General features: G+C 34.5%; 2 protein-coding genes across 5 annotated transcripts in view; both read right to left on the bottom strand.

The window, feature by feature from the left end:
• Positions 1-4,591: 4,591 nt before the first annotated feature.
• Positions 4,592-16,082, bottom strand: LOC148629179 (microfibril-associated glycoprotein 4-like). Of its 2 annotated transcripts, none has more exons than XM_088545694.1 (9): positions 16,055-16,082; positions 14,947-14,979; positions 13,523-13,605; positions 13,046-13,117; positions 12,473-12,653; positions 12,165-12,301; positions 8,661-8,757; positions 7,188-7,352; positions 4,592-4,938 (listed from the first exon to the last, which is right to left on the bottom strand). In XM_088545694.1, exons 1-9 carry the CDS (start codon positions 16,065-16,067, stop codon positions 4,691-4,693), a joined length of 1,029 nt encoding a protein of 342 aa, XP_088401820.1. In that variant the 5' UTR covers positions 16,068-16,082; the 3' UTR covers positions 4,592-4,690. The 2 variants fall into 2 exon arrangements, with proteins under 2 accessions (XP_088401820.1, XP_088401829.1); XM_088545703.1 differs by having other exon boundaries at positions 12,527-12,653.
• A 2,078-nt stretch (positions 16,083-18,160) lies between these two features.
• LOC148629178 (serine/threonine-protein kinase 31-like) overlaps positions 18,161-21,373 on the bottom strand; it is a 34,806-nt gene continuing 31,593 nt past the window's right edge. For all 3 annotated transcript variants that reach the window (XM_088545663.1, XM_088545680.1, XM_088545671.1), the window contains 2 exons: positions 21,011-21,144; positions 18,161-20,461 (listed from right to left, as the gene is read on the bottom strand). In XM_088545663.1, coding sequence (XP_088401789.1) covers positions 19,993-20,461; positions 21,011-21,144 — 603 coding nt within the window. In that variant the 3' untranslated portion in view covers positions 18,161-19,992. The remainder of the gene's footprint in view (positions 20,462-21,010; positions 21,145-21,373) is intronic.

The raw sequence follows: 21,373 nt of genomic DNA, 5'->3' as shown, positions 1-21,373 counted from the left end.
TAGGGAAACTATATATAGACTATTTTACAGTTATGACCCTAAAACCAATCCACACTTTACGCTGCTAACAATATATTTTCATATAACCATTCATACCTGGGAATGAAATACTTAGGAAATTCTTGTGTTACTCTGTATCTCCAGATTGTTATTGATATTGACATATATATTGTTTAGATGTCTTTCTAGAGACGGTTCACTTTTGTTTTGCTTGATATAACATGATGGTCACTAGAGACATTAATTGCGTCTATTTAAAAAAAATAATCAATGCAAGTAAAACTGTATATGGACATGTTTTGAAACTGATCAGGGCTGTTTACAGTAATGTGGTCTTTACATCAACAATACTTTGTGTTGCTTTAGCAGCTACTGTTCGTCAACTGAGGCCGCTCTAATTTGCTTTTAAAACCAACTTGGAAAACACATTTGATTGAATGTAACGAGAGTAGGTATGATGAATATGTCAAAGAGACAACAACCCTATTTGGTTGAAAATGTCGGCAAAAGACCACCCATTGGTCTTAAATGAACGACGTGGAAACCCTCACACCACAGGGCAGGCTGCAGCTGGCCTTAAAACATCATTAAACACAGGTACAGCGAAAGAGTTGCCACTATATACTCAAGTAACATAAAAAAAAATAAACTAAAGGTGAAAACGAAACAAGATATACAGAGGCCAGAAATCCCTGACTTTGGACAGGCGCAAAAATGCGGTAATTTGATGTGATCACAACACTCCCCATTTAAAATCTGACCACTGTCAAAGTGCCCGTCCACCATCTTGCGTTATTGAAACCAGGTCCAACAAAAATCTAAACCGGTCTCGTTCAGGACAGTGGAATATAAATTACAGAAATGTACGAACTAAGGACTACAAGCAGTTAACTGACATGCCAGCTCCAGACCAGTTTATTTAGGGCTTCATTTCGATTCTTTTAAGTTTTGTTTTATTTTGAATTGCATAATGAATAAGAACTGAGTGCTGCTTGAATCGAGTTTGCCCTTATTTTTTATTACTCTTTACTTAATAAAAATTAATTGAATAATGATACCATATTTTGAAATGCATCAATAAGTGAGTTATTTAATTTTGATATTCAACACTTCAGTTTAGTTTAGAGACTTTTTGGCTAGTCGGGATCTCAAGAAATTAACTGTATACAGGAAGTGATAAAAGAAATCAATTCCAGCATCGAAATCTCTATAATTCGAGATCAATTTGACCACTGACTGGTGAATCGATTACCTATGATTCAGAAGCGGTGGCATCGTCGATGGTATCAAAAATATCAATCATATTACAATTTTCGAAATAAACTTTTTTTCAAAAACACCATTATTATCAGCCCAAACAGGTGTTAACATAAGATCGACACTGATGATTAACATTTATCATGATTTCCATGCACTTTACTTATCCCGTAGATCTAGACTTGAAATAGTTGGTTTTCTCCATAAGCCTGTCGACCATGAGTAACTCGTATCTGCCAAACGTCCGTAAAACTAGCCCTCCGTTAAAATAATATATATACATGAAGTACTCAAAAAAAACTTTGGAAATAGAAGGCCAAATCCAACACCAAGTGTGTCAAAGACGCTACATTAATGTAGCCTCGTGTTTAATACAATGAATGAAGCTGCGGTGTTTTAGGAGTTTCGATTTTTGTGCTACGAAAATGCGTTCCAACAGTATCTGCGTGCAAGAGTATCTACTGTATGTAAGCTATGATTGCATTAATTATTGTTAAAAATTAAGTAAGTTATAATGTATTTTTCCTTCATTGCCCCCAAGCTAGGATTCGTGGACACATTTCCTATGCTTCCTCCTTCGGCTTTAGCAAGTGATGTCCGCGCTTGGATTTAAAATTGATAATAGGAGTTATATCATAATGGCAAAATAGGTCAATATGATCAGGATGATGAACTCTCCAACTCAACTTATCCATAGGAGTGAAATAGTTCAAACAATGAGCTTTTTTATCTAATAAAGAAGAAACCTTAGAAAATAACCATTCGTTTTTAGATACAAATGCCAATGTGAAAAAAATTAATACTCTTGAGATATCCCCAAATTCAGGAAGTATCGTTTGATTTTTTTTTCCTAAATACTTTAGCATGCACCTTTCTGAAAGCTGTGTCTTTAAAGATGCTTTGAGTTCTGATCATCATCGGTTATCAATATGTTTATCGATGACTAGATAGGTTATAATATAAAAACCTGGCGATCTATGAGACCATAAAACAAAAGCATTTAATTTATTCAAAAGAAGCTTGCTCAGAGTATGAGGGTTTAGACCTCATTTTAACATCATTTATAGAAGTCTTTTCCTGGTAGGACAAGTAAATGTCACCTGCTTTTACCAGTACTATGTAAACTTGATGGTAATCATAATGAAAAGAATAAAAATAGCTAAGCAGACTCTCTTACTCAAAATGATATCGGGGAGTGTTGTTCATGCACAAGTCATACTATGTTTTTGAGCAGAAAAGTACACCCAGGAAAAAGGTGAGAAAAATGGCAAAAGGTATTGGACTATACACAAAGAAACGACTTAAATATCGCCCCCTTACCCTTCCAGATTACTGGTACAAACGAGTGGAACAGGTACAGGGAGAGAATCAAACTCATCATTTGTTGGAAAAAGTCTGGAAATGTAATCCAGGGAACCAAGAATGTAGCCGAGATCAGAAAACAATGAAATCCAGGGCAAAAGACCAAACATGGAAAACAGACACTCACAACAAAGAACATAAAACAACCAAAATAATATGTACAAAGTAACAAAAGTAAATGAGCAACTCGGACTGCACTGAAAACAGGGAGCATGAACCAGGTGCACCAGTGCATCCTCTGCTTTTCAAGAAGCACCCGTCGAGTTGCTGATAAAAAGTCATGTCCAGGGTAGAAGAACGAGGAAAAGAAAACTATGACACGTTGATAAAATTAGTTTTCATGGTGCATATGGATACACCGTAACGTTCCACGAGTTCATGACGATAACCATAAAACTTCTGCAGTGATGACTTCTATCTTGTAGCAACATAACCCTGTTCCAAATGTTTAATTGTAAGATGTCTAATGTTCCTTTACCAGCGATCTGTAAGTGTAGGTCAAGATATGAGACAAATTCACAGTTTCTGTAGTATTCTTTATCTCAAGTTCTTTGGGGTAGATGCGATGTATCAAAAATTTCTTAACGATAATACGTCATCTATATAGCGGAAACTGAGGTTAAAGGGTCTAGCTAAACGATGTTCTTTCTTTTGGATCAGATCACTATAAGCCAGCCTCGTAAGAGAGAAGGAATAGGTCAGCAAGTAGTGGAGCATAAGTTGTTACCGTTGGAATGCCGACTGTTTGTTGAAAAATCTGTCCACCACACTGAACAAATATATAGTCGATCAAAAGTTCAGACCTTTTGAAAACATCATCGGTCTATTTGGAAGATGATTTGGGATTATTTTTAAAAGTATGAGGCATCTCTACCAAGAACTACATATTTGTATCTAAGTGTACCGTCTTTTTTTTTTCTTTTTGAGTAACGATGTAGAATGTTTTTGAGTCGGTATTATAACTGAGCAATGGGAATACAAGTATAAAGAGTTGAAAAAGCATAGGTTTAAATGTTATTGTAATTTGATAATAATCTTAAATTGAGGGTCTCCAGAAGATCTGTCGAATTTTTCAGGATCCACATTGAATTAATACCACCACGGGAGTAACAAGTGTCGTGGTAGGACTGGAGACCCTCTTTGATCCTTTTTGACAGCTGTGAGTATAGAAGTTAAAAGTTTCGAAAGAGAATATCAAAACAGATCAAGATCCCTCATTGATAATCCAGACAAGATGGAAGAAAGTATAACCAAATTGGACAGTAAATATGAAGAAAAACCTTTTCAAAACGTCAAAAAAAATATTACAATAAATGGGACACAAATTTTCGTGCATGAACCGAATGATGTTATCACGTCCCTTGTGTCCTAAAGACGTGTTTAGTAAATTAAACAGTGGTCGGATCTTAATGCAGGGAAGCAGGGTCGTGTCCTTGATTGTTGTTGACTCGATGTGCTTTTAGATTGCTCTTTCTGTGACGTCTTTTGGCTTTCTTACCAATGGGGTTCTGTTCTCTTGTAATTTCCATAGTCATATATGAACCGTTAAACAGACATTTTTCAGGGTTTTTTTTTTTTTTTTTTTTTGGGGGGGGGGGTGTTGTTTTGTGTTGTTTTTTTTTTTTTTTTGTTTTTTTGTTTTTTTTTTGTTTGTTTGTTTGTTTGTTTGTTTTTTTTTTTTTTTTTGTTTTTTTTTTTTTTTGTTTGATTAGTGTCAATATTTGTTTCAGTGACGAATGTATCAACCAATTACTGGTTCCCTAAAGTCGATAGTACTACGACTTAAATTGTTCTTTCTGTGGGATTCACATGACAAATTAGATTTGCTTTATAAATGAACAGAGTTCGTGTAAAAGAAGGAAAAAGTTACAGCATTATGCAGTTCAAAATAAATTCACTCTCAATGTCCTTGTCACTTGTTGTTTATCACTCTCAACATATTCACTAATGACAGAACGTTACAACACAGTAATGGGAATGTCGATATTTATTTTCTAGTAATTTCTATTTGACATTTTGAAGAATAGCGGAATATGCATATCCTTTCCCATAAATCGTCCAAACATGATAATTAGTACCTCCGAACCATCATTATAGTAGACTTGAGGGAGTAGTGGTAGCCATGCCAGGAATTCCAGTTCATACCAGTGGCATATTCATCATGATGACCTTTGAGATACATTCCGTTCAGGTTTGAATTGTGACAGGATGCGTACCACCAGGCTCCCTTGTAAATTTGGGCACAATTCCTTCCGTAGGCATCATTATCTCTGTCATATGTGGAAAATTTCTGTCCACTATGTGCCTTGAGTGAGTCACCTAAAAATTTAACAACTTATATGTAATCATTCCATTCGTTTTAATTCACCCACAAATGCTATCATGTAATATCATGTAATTAATTTTCTCTTTTAACGAAAATCTTATAATCTATACCAATATCATGCTCATGCATAGAGATGTATTCATTATTTCAAGTTTTTTTTCAACTCGCAGCACATCCTAAAAAGATTCGCAGATTTGTAATGATTAGTGCTGGTGCCTTGTTTTTTTTTACATATCCTTTCTTAGTGGAGTTAATCGTGTAGCTGGATAATACGTAAATAAAAAATATTGGTTGATGATTGATTAAATAATTGTTAGAATAATTGATTGATTCTTTGTGCATGTACTTTCACACCCCAAGACAGATATTTCTTCAATACAGAGCGCGACCAGTTTTGTTCAAGATTTCAAAGACTTTATTTAATAACTCAGGCACAAAGTGCAACATGAGAATACAATACAGCATTTTAACTACAAACATATATACATTGATAAAGAACAAAATACAAACACATAAAGGGAAAAAACATGGTTAACAGAGATGGTACGGTATTACACAAATAATTTGCTCAAACTCTTTAGAAAAAAAGATACATTTTTCAGTAAATCTACATGACATAATGCAAAAATACCAGCCATTTTCTCGACACTGCTATATTTGATATAATAATCGGGAATATATTTAATTCTGAGGTTACTGATTTCTGGATTAGTACACATAAAAAGATAGTGGAATTCATCTCCTATATCATTATTTAAACATTTTTGGACATTTTCTGTCTTCCTTTGCTATATTTAGCCATCTGCCAGTTTCGATAGGTATTTTGAAATTACTCAATCTGAATTTAGTAATATAACAACTATAATTATATTGAAGACGTAGTAAATAGGGCTCTAAACAAAAGTCTTGCTTAAAGAGAGAATAAAAGTGTCCACGAGATGAATTAGCTATATCACTACGCCATTTTTGAATGAATTGATCAATAAATATTTGTTTCACATAATTTTTTATCCATATTGGATTAACTGGCATCTGGCTATTAAATATAAACTTAAACCAGTATCATCAAAAATGTTTGCAATATTTTTCACAAAAGCTGACTGATATTGACCATCTATATACAAAGAGTACAACAATTTATAAATTTTTGACGATAACTTATTAGTTACTAACAATCTACTCCAAAAGCACAACATTCTAATCTTAATATTAATGTATAATGGGTATCGACCTAATTCACCATATACTAGAAAATTAGGAGTTGTAATTCTGACTCCAAGTATTTTCTTCATAAACTGTAAATGCACCTTTTCTATATTATCGTTTTTTCCAATACCCAAAACTTCACTACCATATAAAAGAATAGGCGATACCAAAGAATCAAAAATCTTTAACTGTAAATCTATTGGTAGTCGTAAATTTCGTATTTTATAATAAACAGCATATAAAGCTTTTTGTGACTGTTCGACCAGCTTCTTTTTTGCTGCATTAAAACTACCATTATATTGAAATAGTATGCCCAAATAGGAATAAGTATCAGTATAATCTAGTTCTTTCCCATTCAACGTCAGTTTTACATCTGGTCTAAATTTTCTTTTTGAAAAAACCACAACTTTAGTTTTTTCAGTATTTACCTCAAGTTTCCATAATTTACAGTAATCATCAAAAATATTTAATGTATTTTGCATGCCATCCAAAGTTTCCGAAAAGAGCAAAGTATCGTCCGCATAAAGAAGGAGAAAAACCTTCATGAAAATATTCAAATGTTCGAAAAATAAATCGTCAACTATGTGTAATGAATCAGCATAATGATTTTCAAAATATGATTCTAAATCATTCATGAAGATTGCAAAGAGGAAGGGCGGAAGATTTTCCCCTTGCCTCACACCTAGTTCACAAGCAAAAAAATCTGAATTAATACCCCCTTGTTATAATGCTCTACGCTGAGCAGGATTGTTTTTTTAAGTGTACTAGATCACAGAAGCAGTATTACCGGCAAACAGGCATTTCACCCACTAGGACACGTTATTCTAACGCAGTGTCCAATAGTCGTCACCCTATCTTCTATATTCCCTGTGCTTGAAGAACAAATAGTTTATTAAAGAGCGATTTTCAGATTTTCGAGTTCAGTTCTTTGGAAAAAAAGTGTTTTCAGCTCTTGTTATTAATAACTATTTACAGGTATCACTTACTTAGAATTCAAATTATTTTTTTCATTTCACCGGTATAACTAAGAATTTACCTGCATCTCCGTCAAACTTGCTGACCATAAGTTTATAGCCGTTGGCTTCATTAGACACATGGAATGATAGATACTCAGCGAACTTTTTAACATTGTTAAAGTCTGCCATAACTATCTTCAGAGCATGGTGTGAGTCTTCTGTTAATTCGTGAATTATGTCATTACCTATGATTATAAATGCAAAAAAAATCCAGATTAAACTTCTTTTTACAATCAGTTCAAACCGTTAATACATATACCGTGCTTATTACATTATATTTAAAATCTTAAAAACCTATTAAAATATTGACTCTAAAAAGAACAAAGTTCAGTGCAATGTCCTTAGTATCGACAAGAAATACTACATCAACAACGGGACAATTCAACTGCGTCAAAATCCGCGTATATGGCATTGACATGAAAATATGAACCACAATGTAGAGAAAAGAATAAAATAGATTACATAAAAACTGAAGATAAGCATGTCACAAGCACCAGTAACATGAACTCCCGCAACAACAAAAAAAAAAACACTGCGAATGACATCAGGTGCTCCGGAAGGGTAAGCATGTCTAGCTCCACCAGCGGGACCCGTCATAAATGCAAGTGAGTGTAATCTAGTAATAGTTAAGCTGTAATAATACAGCTCTCTGACACGAGTCACAAAAAAAAATCACACTTGGGAAATTAATATAATTTAAATCAACAAAGTACCTAAAATGCATTATAATGCATCTGTTCGACACTGTACGGAAGTAAACATTTGCATTTCAACTAAGAGATGAAACAGTTAAATATACACAGATTCAACAGACAGTATTGTTTACTTTTTATATTTTATTTCTACTCGTTAACACTTGTTTATAAACCGTGTCTGCAACAAGCAAAAATAAATAAAGGCTGGTCCCTCCGGGTGTGTGATACTATGTTTTGACTTTTATACAACTGTTATACAAATTAAAGCCTCAAACAAGTTACACGTCAGTAAATTGCAAAATCCTTTTTGTCCAGTATTAAATGTCTCCACTCCACGTAGATTTACGTAATACAAAAGTCCACAATGGTCTGTATTCTTCATTCAGACGACTTTTTATGAGCAACTCGACGGGTGTTTCTAGAAAAGCAGAGGACGCTTACCCTACCGGTGCACCATGTCCATGCTCCCAGTTTTTAGTACAGTCCAAGTTGCTCATTTACTTTTGTTGTCTTGTATGTAATATTTTAGTTATTTTATGTTCTTTATTGTGTGTGTCTGTTTTCCATGTCTGGTATTTGTCCCTGGGTTACATTCTTTTGATTTCTGCTAGAATCTTGGTTCCCTTGATTACTCTTATATAATATATGTTAACAATATTTTGTTATTCATCATTCTTTCAGTGACTCATTTTATTTGTTATATTTCCATTAAAAAAAACTTAAGCTCACAACATCCTAATACAGCATAATGTCGATGAAAAGGTTTTTAATAGACACCATCCTACGCTTAGTGCATACCTAGCCAATATTCTCCGTTCACACTTCCAAAACCATTCCTATAATCAGTCCAATTCCTGTAAAAATCTACTGATCCGTCGAACCGATGTTGAAACACCTAAATATTTATTACAATCAACTAACAGAAATAAACAGTACATAATACGTAATTCTGGACGAACATATTATTACATAATGCAAACATTAAAAGAAAAATAAGTGTAACTGCCTCTAATATACCTACATTGGATCAAAAGTAAGACCATCCATGTATAATATGTGAACATAATGATCATTTTCTCTTGAGGAGCAGATTCGCTTAAAATTATCCCTATTTATTTATCACCTCTCGAGTCGGTTTGGGAGATATAACCTTAATGCACGCACAATTTTCCTGAATCGTATCTTCATTCAAAGTACAAATAATTTTACTAAACCTTTTTATTGTATGGTTTTGTTTGTTTGTTTGTTTGTTTGCTTGCTTGCTTGTTATACGTGTGTTTTAATTACATTAGACAATATTTGTATCGTCCTAACTGAACGCGTATTGAGTTAATGTACATTTTTAATGTAGGTTTATATACGTTTGTTCTCCCCTTCCTCGTTCCCCTAACTTCACAGTTATTTTAGATAGACATGCACAAGTCACATGACCTACGCATGATGTCATGGATTTTTTAGGCTGAGGCAGCTGGACCCCAAACAAATTTCAGTGAATTCCACTTGATGGAATGTAGCTTTCCAAACTTCATATTTATTGGACTTCAATAGCCGTTGTTTTACTTTCATTTTGTGCATCTATTCATGGCATGTGTTACGGAAATCACGTAGCAGTTTTATTATGCCTTCGAAGCAAGCAACTTGGGTCGCAGTGTGCATCGTATTTTACCGTATAATTTATTATTACCAGAAAATTTGACTGCTCGTTATACTCAATTTGACGTTTTCAATTCCATTTTTCTGGAATTTTCAGGGGCGTAGCTAGGCCTGTTTTAGTTGTACGCAAAATTACGGCGAGGGGTCTTGGGGGGTTGCTCAAGGCCCCCAGTGAGTCCGGCAAGGCAAAGCCCTAAGAACCCGTGCAGGTCCGGGCGTTAAAAGAATAGGCCCGCAGCAGCGCTAAGCTTGTCGTAAAAGCCGACTAAATAGTGCTCAGAACCCTAGCCGGGGGCTAGGGCGCTCTGCCCACAGAGCAACTGGGATGTGTGCCCCAGGTGGTGGAATGGGGTACCCCTGGCGTGTTACATGCTGGGGTTGTCAGGCTATAATACAGAAAACCTGACCGCAAACCATAGTGGTGCACCGTGTTGGGAAAAATGCCACGTTCCTCGCACATTAAAGAACCTTACTGTGGTATTCTCCCGGAGTAGGAACCATAGGGCTCCGCCACAGGAGGCTAAATTGCCCGACCCTACCCACCTCTCCCTATTTCCAGTGGCAATCAAAATTTATCGACCCCCCATTGTCCTTGTGTCCCATCCCTTTTTCATTTCATCATCATTTCTAGTTCATTTTATCATCAATTTCATGTTCATCGTCTGAATATAGCTGAAATATTGCTGCTCGGACGTTAAATCCCAACAAACAAACAAACAAACAAACAAACAAACAAAGCCCTCCTGAATTTTAACGATTTTGGAGCCAGTTTTTCAGAGCCTATACTACGTTCATGGTATGCATATGTGATAAATAACCTTTATTTCATCTTTAAAATGTGTGTTTTTATTTTTTGTTAATTTTTCCGAAAGTAAGCAACTGCGTATTTGCGTATAGGCAGCTACGCCCCTGATTTAATCCCCAATTCAGATTGCACAAATGCTTTTATGTTGTTAACCTGCTGTGCTCCCCCAGGTTATCTTTTACTTCCTTAAAGTTTTTTCAATGGTTAGAATCATTGTGGCATCTACCGGGCTCCCCTCAGATATCTAGTCCACAGCTTCCAAACGTCAGTAGGTGTGCCTGCCGGGCTCCGCCCAGGTACTAAGATAAGGTTGTAGGCGTGTCTGCTGGGCTCCCCCAGACACTAAGATTTAGGATGTAGGCGTGCCTGCTGGGCTCCCCCAGGTACTGAGATAAGGTTGTAGGTGTGTCTGCTGGGCTCCCCCCAGACACTAAGATTTAGGATGTAGGTGTGCCTGCTGGGCTCCCTCAGGTACTAAGATTAGACAAAATTTATACAGTATCTGCCGGGATACCCCCAGATACAATGTACTTTTGTTTTCTTTCATTTTTTAGCTCACTTGTGTTTTCATTTTTTACATCTTTCATGTACATGTATCTGCTGTGCTCCCCCAGATTCTGATTTCTGATACGAGTAGCACCAGATTGCCAAATTATGTTTTATGTTTTTTATTATTGAATATTGTGTTTATGTAAATATTTTTTTACTGATGTTTTACTTAGTTTAAATGTGGTTATTTTAATGATTTATTAACTTCATGTGTTTGCGTTTACAAAGACGTTATAGGTTTTGACTATATACACTCACCTTCTTGTTAACTTGTAAGATACGAATGTACATTAAGATAAGATTCACGTATACATGTACATGTTTTTACTACATGTATTTTTTTTAATTCCATGAAACTTACACGGAGGTGTTGTCAGTAAAATGATGGAAAAGATGTGACAGAAGTTTGATATGTGTTGAACTTGCATAAATGGACACCTTAGGAAGTGTTCCCCTGCTAAGTATGAATTTGGTTTCTCAGTATGATAAAATGCATACAGATGTACAGAATAATTGAATGCATTTTCATGGTTAAGAGTGCATTTTGGAAGGTGTTTATCATGTTCTTGAGAGTATATAAAATAAAATAAAAAAAGTAAAATATGATTCTAAATGATAATGTACTATGCCATGTACATCATGAGGTACCAGTATCGTATTGCATATCCCTGAGCAGGTGTACGTCAAAACATGGATGCTATAAAAATATAGTGCATTTTCTTTTTGCCTCTCTACAAACTAATATTTTGTCAAAGGATATGAACAATGACTTATAAAATAGAGCAAACATCACACTGTAAGATGAAGAACTTTTTTAAAAGAAAATCTAACATAATATCATAAAAATGTTCCACTGAAAAGGTTGGTTTGGTGAGTGCAAAACGAAAGTGAAAGTAGGGAAAATGGCTATTTACAGTTCGAGACTACTTTTCTGTCCGATCTTCGTGGACTCACCCTATTTTCTTTGCAGGAAATTATTTTTTCACATGTCCTTAGAAATGCTACATAAGTGAAAGTTTTATTGAATCAATTTACATATTTTTTTAAAAAATCCTAAAAATATGCACTTCACTATAGAAGTCCATGGGAAAATTAATACGATACTGAGACCATGAGTACTAGAACATTCTTACTGTACACAATCAATTCATTAGAAAATATCTTATGGCAACATTAATATCTGCCCAATTGTCCTCTGTCAATTTAAGCTGGCATAGTTAATTATATGGTGGCATTTGACAATTGTAATATTTTTTTTCTATCAAAATATTTCGCAGAAAATTGAAGGTTTTTACCGTCCAAATATGCATGGCAGAGTCGACCTCGCAGAAAACAGGAACTGCAGGAACTGACTTTCCATATGGATAAATATTATAAACTCCGCTTTTGATTATTTTCAAATCGGCACATTCTCTAGGTAGGTCAGGTGAAGCTGTAATTTTAATTTTATGTCCATTGTCAAGCTTCAAAACTGACAAGACCAAATCTTTTATTGACTTTATAAAACAATTCTATGTGTTCATTTAATAAAACAGTTAACTTGATAAACAAGTTGAGATAGAAATAAACAAAACATTGACATCAATTATCGACTACCTTGTACCTTTCGACTCAATGAACACAGTAAATTCAACTGGCATATTTTTTTTCGACTCACTCTGTTGTGGACTTGAACAGTTCAGCAATTCGTTACACAATCTTCCGCTGCAACATACTGTACATTTGACGTGATGTCCCTCATCTCTCCGACCAAATATCGGACCAATGATTGTTTTACTGCATCCCTGAGAAAAAAGAAAGAATAGTTTATACTCAGTATGTAGTATGTGAAGTTATCTGTGTGGCCTGGTTGATCGATGAAAATGCCAATACTTGTATATTTAACTTATCTAAATATTCAGTCATGTCAAGGCCGGATACAGACACTTTGAAAAAAGGAGTAATGCCAGTCGCGGTTCCTCAGAGAAAAGGGTGTGCTAGGTTATTAACTGCCATTTTTGGTCAATTTCACACATGTAAATGACATTTTTTTTAAATGAAAAAGGGGTGCCACACCCCCCTAGCTACCCCCTCTAGGTGCGTCACTGCATGTCTTTTATTCTCGTTCCAAAGGAAAAGGACGTGACAGAGTAACCAACGGAACCAAATTTATCACTTTGCAAAAATGAGAGCCAACCTGAGGTGATCCACAACCGTAATCAAACAACACTGCTCCTGATTCTGTAACATAGTTGTGCATGTAACAAACCTGGAAAAATAAGGCTTTTATGGAGAAGGTAGTATGAATACCAATGACATGGCTGTAATAGATATACATGTCTGGTCAAGCTTACGGTTTTTTTTAATCAATATGTCACTTGGTTGATTTATTTTTGTTTTTTTGTACTTTGACATATTTAGTCATATTCATGTTTAATTCTGTTGATGTTGACTTGAACCATTTGAACTAGAAGCCGACATAGACAGTATTTTATTAGACTTCACGATTAATTCAAATCTTATTAGGTCTGTCAAATTACCACCTTCATTTCCTTTGACTAAGTAAAAACCGTTGTTTTTTGTTTTGTTACTCCTGTATCATAACCAATGTACTAGTGACTCTGTAGATGTAATACTAGATGAAGTTTAACTCCCTGCTATATGGAATATATACCTCACCATCTGCACACTGAATGCGATGATTACATTCTCTAGCATCTTCTACTCCACTACACGAAAAACATTCAAGGCCAGCGGCTAAACGTGAAAATTGTCCATAATTAAAGAACCTTAATTAGTGGGCGCTCACATACCCACGCGTCCCCATGTTAGATAATCAAATAAATTTGTAGGAGAAAAACATGTAGAAGGACCCCAATAAAAAGGAATAAGAGTGTTTTTTGGCTTTAGACCTTCATCTTCTAACTAAATTCTGTTACTCAGAATGGTAGTTTCAAACTCCAGACTGTGATTTCTTTGAGTTTTAGTTAATCCAAAGTAAATATCATCGTAGCGGAACAAATCGTACACTTGACCTGTAACCTATCATGGTGAACTTATATACCAAAGTCCGATAAACGGTTATTTCTGTAAATTTAGCTAAGTTCAAGACCCGTAATTTTGGTAAAAATCGTTGGAGTGGAACAACTACGAACTTGTCCTGTAACTTATCATGTTGAATTTCTATACTAAAAATCATGTCAATATCTGCAAGCGTTTAGAAAAAAAAAGTCCCGAAAACTTTTTTTTCTGTGAATTTTGCTAAGTTCAAGGCCCGTAATTTCGGTTAAAATCATCAGAGCGGAACGAAACGTAAACTTGACCTGTAACATATCATGGTGAACTTATATACCAAAATCATGTAAATATCTACAAGCGTTTCGAAAAAAGTCCGGAAAACTGTTATTTCTGTGAATTTTGCTAAGTTAAAGGCCCGTAATTTCGGTAAAAACCATCAGAGCGGGACAAAACGTAAACTTGACCTGTAACTTATCATGGTGAGTTTATATACCAAAAATTATGTCAATATCTGCAAGCGTTCAGAAAAAAAAATTTCTGTGAATTTGCTAAGTTAAAGACCCGTGATTTTGGTAAAAACCATCAGGAGCGGAACGAAAGTCGAACTTGACCTGTAACTTTTTATGGTGAATTTCTGTACTAAAATCATGTCAATATCTGCAAGCGTTTAGAAAAAAATGCCCGGAAAACTTTTTTCTGTTAATTTTGCTAAGTTCAAGGCCCGTAATTTCGGTAAAAATCATCGAAGCTGAACGAAAGTTAAACTTGACCTGTAACTTATCATGGTGAACTTATATACCAAAAATCATGTCAATATCTGCAAGCATTTAGAAGAAAAGTCCGTAAAACTGATGATGGACTGACGGACGGACTGACGGACAGACGGACGGGTCAAAAACAATATAACAGCTATTCTTAAAAAAAAAAAAAAAACTAGAAATTTTTTAAGAAATGCTTTCTTGTATAGTGGTCAGTCTAGAAATTAAGTAATTCCTTTTTCGATTTGTAATATATATTTTAAGAACTATTGGTATCACAATTTTTAGAACGAAGAACTTAAAAACATAGTATTATACATACATATTTCCACCTCGATAAAAAAGATAAGGAAATCTAAAAAAAATTATGTATAATCAACTTAGCTCACAGAATTAGCCGTCTTGTATGAGTTCTATAAATATCCATTGACATTGTCGCCAATGTAGATGTAGATGCTTAATATTTGTAGTTATAAAATCAACTTAGCTCACAGAATTAGCCGTCTTGTATGAGTTCTCTAAATATCCATTGACATTGCCGCCAATGTAGATGTAGATGCTTAATATGTGTAGTTATAAAATCAACTTAGCTCACAGAATTAGCCGTCTTGTATGAGTTCTCTAAATATCCATTGACATTGCCGCCAGTGTAGATGTAGATGCTTAATATGTGTAGTTATAAAATCAACTTAGCTCACAGAATTAGCCGTCTTGTATGAGTTCTCTAAATATCCATAGACATTGTCGCCAATGTAGATGTAGATGCTTAATATGTGTAGTTATTTAGCCCCGTGCACGTCCGGGTGTTAAAAGAATAGGCCTGCAGCAGCGCTAAGCTGGTCGTAAAAGGCGACTACGTAGTGTTCAGAAACATAGCCTGGGGCTAGGCGCTCTGCCCACAGAGCAATTGGGATGTGTGCTCCCGGTGGTGGAATGGGGGTACCCCTGGCGTGTTACATGCTGGGGTTGTCAGGCTATAATACGGAAAACCTGACCGCAAACCATAGTGGTGCACCGTGTTGGGAAAGATGCCACATTCCTTGCACGTTAAAGAACCCTGCTGTGGTATTCGATAGGAGTAGGAACATTTGCCCTCCGCCACAGGAGGCTAAATTGTCCTACCTTACCCATCTCTCCTTTTTTCAGTGGCAATCAAAATTTGTCGACCCCATTATCCTTGTGTCCCATCCCTTTGTTTTTTTTTCATTACATCATCATTTCATGTTCATCGTCTGAATATAGCTGAAATATTGCTGCTCGGACGTTAAACCCCAACAATCAATCAATCAATCAATCTCATTTGTCAAGAAGAGTTAAATATTTTTAAATCAACTTCATGCTTTATGGAGGCGGGGAAGTCACGCCAGAGACAATTTAACCACTGTTTGAACCAGTCCTCAATTTTACAAGCTATTACATCTGTTACTTACATGTGAACTTCATTGTCCTAATAATACACAGAATATGAAACCACAAGATAAGATAACCATTTTAATTTCAGCCTGTTAAGATATATACAAGATTTATTGAATGCAGAACTAAACTTTTTATATACTTTTAAGACAAATGAATCTGAGACAGTTTATTTATACATTTTTGTGGTATTAAATTATACTGAATCTCATCATCGTTAATGTAAAATTGTTTTAACTGTATGTTATCAAATACAGCTCGGGACTTATTTGAATAACTGACAGTGTCGTTAAATAGCCATGTAGGGTAGCTAATATGTTAGGTTTAATCGAAGCAGACTGGGAAGAAAAAACAGACAACACTTCACAGAAAACACGAAACCCAAATTGCAAAGCTAACAACGACCTAGAAAACAATAGAAAATGAGAAACACGGGATCTACAAAGATACAGAACTCGTAGTGAACTGGTAAAGCAAACATTCTCTGCTTTTAGGGATACAAATTTAGCGCTTACATTAAATACAGGAATCACATGAGAGTGTATAAAGTTGATAGTTGCCCACCATATCGATCTTCATGTACCTCCGATGCAGACGTTCAACTTTTTAATTGTCGCGGTTCTCTTTAAGGACCAGAAAGTAAATACAAGATTGGAAAATTTACACATATATATATATCCCATATTGCTTTTTTTCATCATTGTGTGAAGTCATCTTGGCATGTAAACATGGCAAATAATCACTTTTTTACTTGTGTTAGCCCATTGCCATGGTTACTAACAAATTCATTTCACTTGTCTGCTACAAAGGCAGACCCATGTCATTTTAATAACCCGTCTCCAAGGGAACCATCAATGAATTTATCTGAATTATTTTGTTCTGCATCAGTTGCCACCTACATAGTATCATAAGACACTTGTTTGTCATAAATTTAATACTCTTGATAAGTTTATGGTAAAAAAAATAGTCTAGTTATACGTTTATAAAAAGTTGCAATTTTGACATTATCAAAATGCAATTTTTAGTTAATTTAGATGCCCACCTACAAAAAATGCACCCACAGATTACTTTCACAGTATTTTTATAAGAAAAACTTCTTGTTTTTCTAAATAATTTTTTATTCAAGTCAAGAGACCAAAGTTTTACTATACAAAAAGAATACTCCTCATATTCCTGAAAAAAACAAAATAAGCCTCTACCTGGTGAAAATAAAGGCCAATGTCATGAGAAAATGCAAATCATTTAGATTTCATCCTTTTGAATGACTTTAATCAGTACTGTTCCAACCTGCTAACTTAAGTCATGAAATGCCCTATTGACCAACACTCAAAATGACTAAAAAAAATTAAGATGGTTACCTATTTTCTCTTTATACTTCTCAAAATACAAAAATAGCTCATTTCCAGTTTTTACTGATAATACACATATCTGTAGGTGGTTTTTGTACTGTTTGATATTGGAAGGTTGCAATAACACACATTTTGAGATGGGACTATTTTTGGACACCGTGGTAGACATTTTTAAAACCATTGTATGTGAAAATATGCCTCAGAGTCCACCTGATAACTGTTATCACGTTGATGTTGCCCCTGTCGCACATGGACGCTAATATTTAAAATTTGAGTGAAAGTGACAACTGACATTGTTACTAATTTCATATATTATGGACAATTTATAATGTCAATACTATAATTTGACACCACCCAAGTGGACAGATTCCTCAGATATAGTTTATTGTGAATATATGGAGCACTGACGAAGGCATGTTCCAATAAGGCAAAATCTCAAAGTCAATAGACCTTGACTGCGACGGCATATGCTTAAAATGAATAAAGAATTGTGCTAAAGTGATCTATTGGAAATGCATACCAAATATAACTGACGTAGCACAAGTTGATTATATCAAACTGTCCTAAACAGAAAACAAGTGAAATTTCCATGACAGTTACTTCCAGTGAGTGATCAATGATGGGCTGCATATCTGAGAATTTTCAACTGTCTTCTTTAGATTTAAGTCAAGCTACATTCCAGAGAAGCTATTTTAAAATGTTGAAATTATCAGTGAAGACTTTGGGAAATGGCAAATATGGTTTCGATATATATGGTAAGTAAAAACAAACAAGTATTGACAAAGACTGTATTAAAACAATTTGTAGTTACTATGACTAGTAGATAAGATCATTAACAAAAAATCACCTTTCTGATAAATCACATCAACATATCATCACTTTATATAAAATAACACAGAATTTGACAGAAACTTCATTTAAAATATTAATTTCATTTCTGTTAGCTTAATTTAAAAATGAGTGAAAATTGCAAAAAAAGTTTTCAATAAACATCTTCATACTTCCTTATTTTCATAATCATGTATATAACCAGGAACAGTTGATCAATGAACAATATGAAAATGATCCTGCACTCAAAAATGACTTTCATGTCTAATTTCATGAATAATGGTAGGAATGGCACACTTCTGAGATTTAAACTTCAACACAAAACAAATTACATATATTATACAGATAGTACCTCAAATGCCTAACTGGCACTAAATGACATGAATTGTTTATTGTAAACAAATTAATTTTCGAGGTGTACTGTTTTTCGCTAATTTCGTGGTGGACTGAAAAGCATGAAAATTAGTACCAGCGAAATTGATTATTAACATTATATGACACTTATCACATTATTAGTGACTTAAAAACAATGGAAAATAATTACCTTGGTTCAATTAGGAGAAAAGAAAGTTTATGTTGAAATTCCACAGAAATGGTTTGATTTTTTACCTTAAAATGAATTTCTAATTAGAATGCAAGTACATGTATAAATGAAAATAATTAAACAACTGAGCATCTTGACAGGATCTATGTTCAGAGAATGTATTACTTCTACCTTCTTCTTACATCAATTTTTACTGACATAAGAAGAAACTACAAATAGCATCTATTATACAGAACAGATCTTGACAGTTCCTGCAAAACCTGGCTATTTAGGTCACCTGATATATAAGGGCTGTTCCATTTAAATTTACAAGGAGAGGGGGGTGAAACTGGTAAAAGAAACCCCCCTCCTCCCCCAATATGAAAAAAAAATGTTGCTAACCCCCAACCCGAGAATAAAAAAAATATTTAAAAAAATTATCAATCTGTTGAAAAATGCATGTGTAGTACTAGATTTTGAGATATCAGAGCATAAAAATCTCCCAACTCCCAGGTGTATTGAATTTTAGAAATGAAATTTCACTCCTACAAAAACAATTATATTTATTAAACATACCCGCCTACCAATATATATAAAAATATTTTTTACCATCCACTAAAAGAAAAAGAAAAAAATGGCATCCCCTTCTCATGTAGATTTAAATGGAACATCACTAATGGCTTTCATGGACTTGTTACAAGAGATCAATTCCATTTTGAGTATCTACTTTCGTAGCTCCAACTCAATGTTAAAACAAAGCAAACAAAAAACAGTGACCATAGTTATGTGAAACTTAGTATGCAGTTGGTTTTCTAGCAAGGATTAAATTCGTAAATGATTATTATGTCCTTACTCACACAGCTCATCAAGGTATCCACATTTCATACAACAAAAGTTAAACGAACTTGAAATGAAACAAGTCTCTACAGCTTCACAATTAGACTTCCTAGTCAAAAATAACAACGAACCAAACTCCATGAAAAATACTCTCAAGACATTATACCTTAAGTAACCAGGTTATCATTAAATACTGAATCAATAGACAATTATACCTTAAGTAACCAGGTTATCATTAACCATTGAATCAATAGACAATTATACCTTAAGTAACCAGGTTATCATTAACCATTGAATCAATAGACAATTATACCTTAAGTAACCAGGTGATCATTAACCAATGAATCAATAGACAAGTTGACAACAGCTAGAGAAGTTATTTTGGTAACAAATGTATGTGGAATGTTATACTAGGATTTCATGGATCAACCTCCTCATTCTCAATCTCTTTTCTATCTCCATCCTCAGAAAGAGGAGGACAGACATCTTCAGACTGTGACTGTTCATCAGACTCATCCTGAGTTGGAGTCTTAAATCTTTCTTGATCAGAATCAGGAAGTCCTGGCAGGTCTGACAAGGGAGGCAACTGTGAAAGACAATTGGCCAACATTTCAGCACTATTAGCAAACATGCCATCTTCCCCACCTTGGTTTGTAGTGATCTCTGATGGATTAAACTGAGATATAACAGGGAAAGTGTGTTCAACAGGATGAAAGTTCTCTGGTGGTTCATCACCATTTATAGATGAGTATGTTTCCTCAGACTGCACCACATCAATGGACGAAAATGATTCTTCAGCCTGTTCACTCACTGTTATAATGTCTTCACAAGGAGGCAGAGAATTGTCTATCACTGTACAAACTGAGCCTTCCTGACTGTCTTCAGTACTACAAATAGATAACACCTCAGTAGCTGTTTTTTTTATATAAATTATTCATATTGTATAAAGGCATCATATGTTTAGATGAAAATACAGGACTTCTACTATACAGGGAATAAAGAACACTGAAAGGGATTATGAGCCCATATCCCCCTATTTCTACTAGAGTGTCTTTAAATGTACGGTAGCAATTCAGTATTTCTTTTCCAGTTCAGGTCTTGTTATCAACATCATAGAGGCACACTGTTTGTGACTTTACACATCTGGATAACATTATGTAAGGAAACGTAATTTTTTTAAATTAAATTTTTCGCATACTTTTATTTGAATAAACATTAACATGATTATGATTGCATACTTATTTTTAACTCCACTTTCATAAAAAAAAAAATAACATATATATACTGGTTTATAACAGGATGTGGAAATAAATAACTTCTTTTGGATTTATATCCTTCAAAAGCCAAACATTTCCCTGAAAATTTAAATACTTTAGACTTTTTTATTGATTCACTTTTATTTCCTTGAGAAAGTTCTTATATTTTTAACAACCTACCTAGAATCTGACTGATTTGATAGTGGTAATGACATATCAGCTTTGAAGTAGTCACAAGCCAGCACCTGGGTGGCACGATATCGACAGTCAGGGTTACTTAACAGGTTATATAACAATGTGGCAATTTGGGGATCCTGTAAAACAATAACACAACGAATATATTAACAAAGATATTTTAATAATTGAGAGAATTTCTGAGCAAATTTGTGCTTCAAGTCCTTTTCTCAGACTGGTGGTATTGTATATACTCGCCTACAAGTCCATTTCTGAGACAAAAAATTTTAACTGCTGTGAAGGGTTTTGACATAAGAACTAAAATTTTCAGCTTGAAAATGTCAAAACCTTGAAAATTGACATGAGCAT

Source organism: Perna viridis, chromosome 1 (assembly GCF_037379345.1).
Source record: "Perna viridis isolate PV_CMFRI_1.1 ecotype Kerala chromosome 1, ASM3737934v1, whole genome shotgun sequence".
Taxonomy (NCBI): domain Eukaryota; kingdom Metazoa; phylum Mollusca; class Bivalvia; order Mytilida; family Mytilidae; genus Perna; species Perna viridis.
This window is presented reverse-complemented; position numbering and strand designations above follow the sequence as displayed.

Bases quoted from the DNA above. Each gene is read 5' to 3' on its own strand.
- LOC148629179 (XM_088545694.1), bottom strand. The intron at 13,118-13,522 runs GTATATATTCCA...TTATTTTTCCAG, and splicing joins TTCAGTGTGCAGATGGTGAG to GTTTGTTACATGCACAACTA. The intron at 4,939-7,187 runs GTAAATTCTTAG...TTAAATTTTTAG, and splicing joins CAAGTTTGACGGAGATGCAG to GTGACTCACTCAAGGCACAT.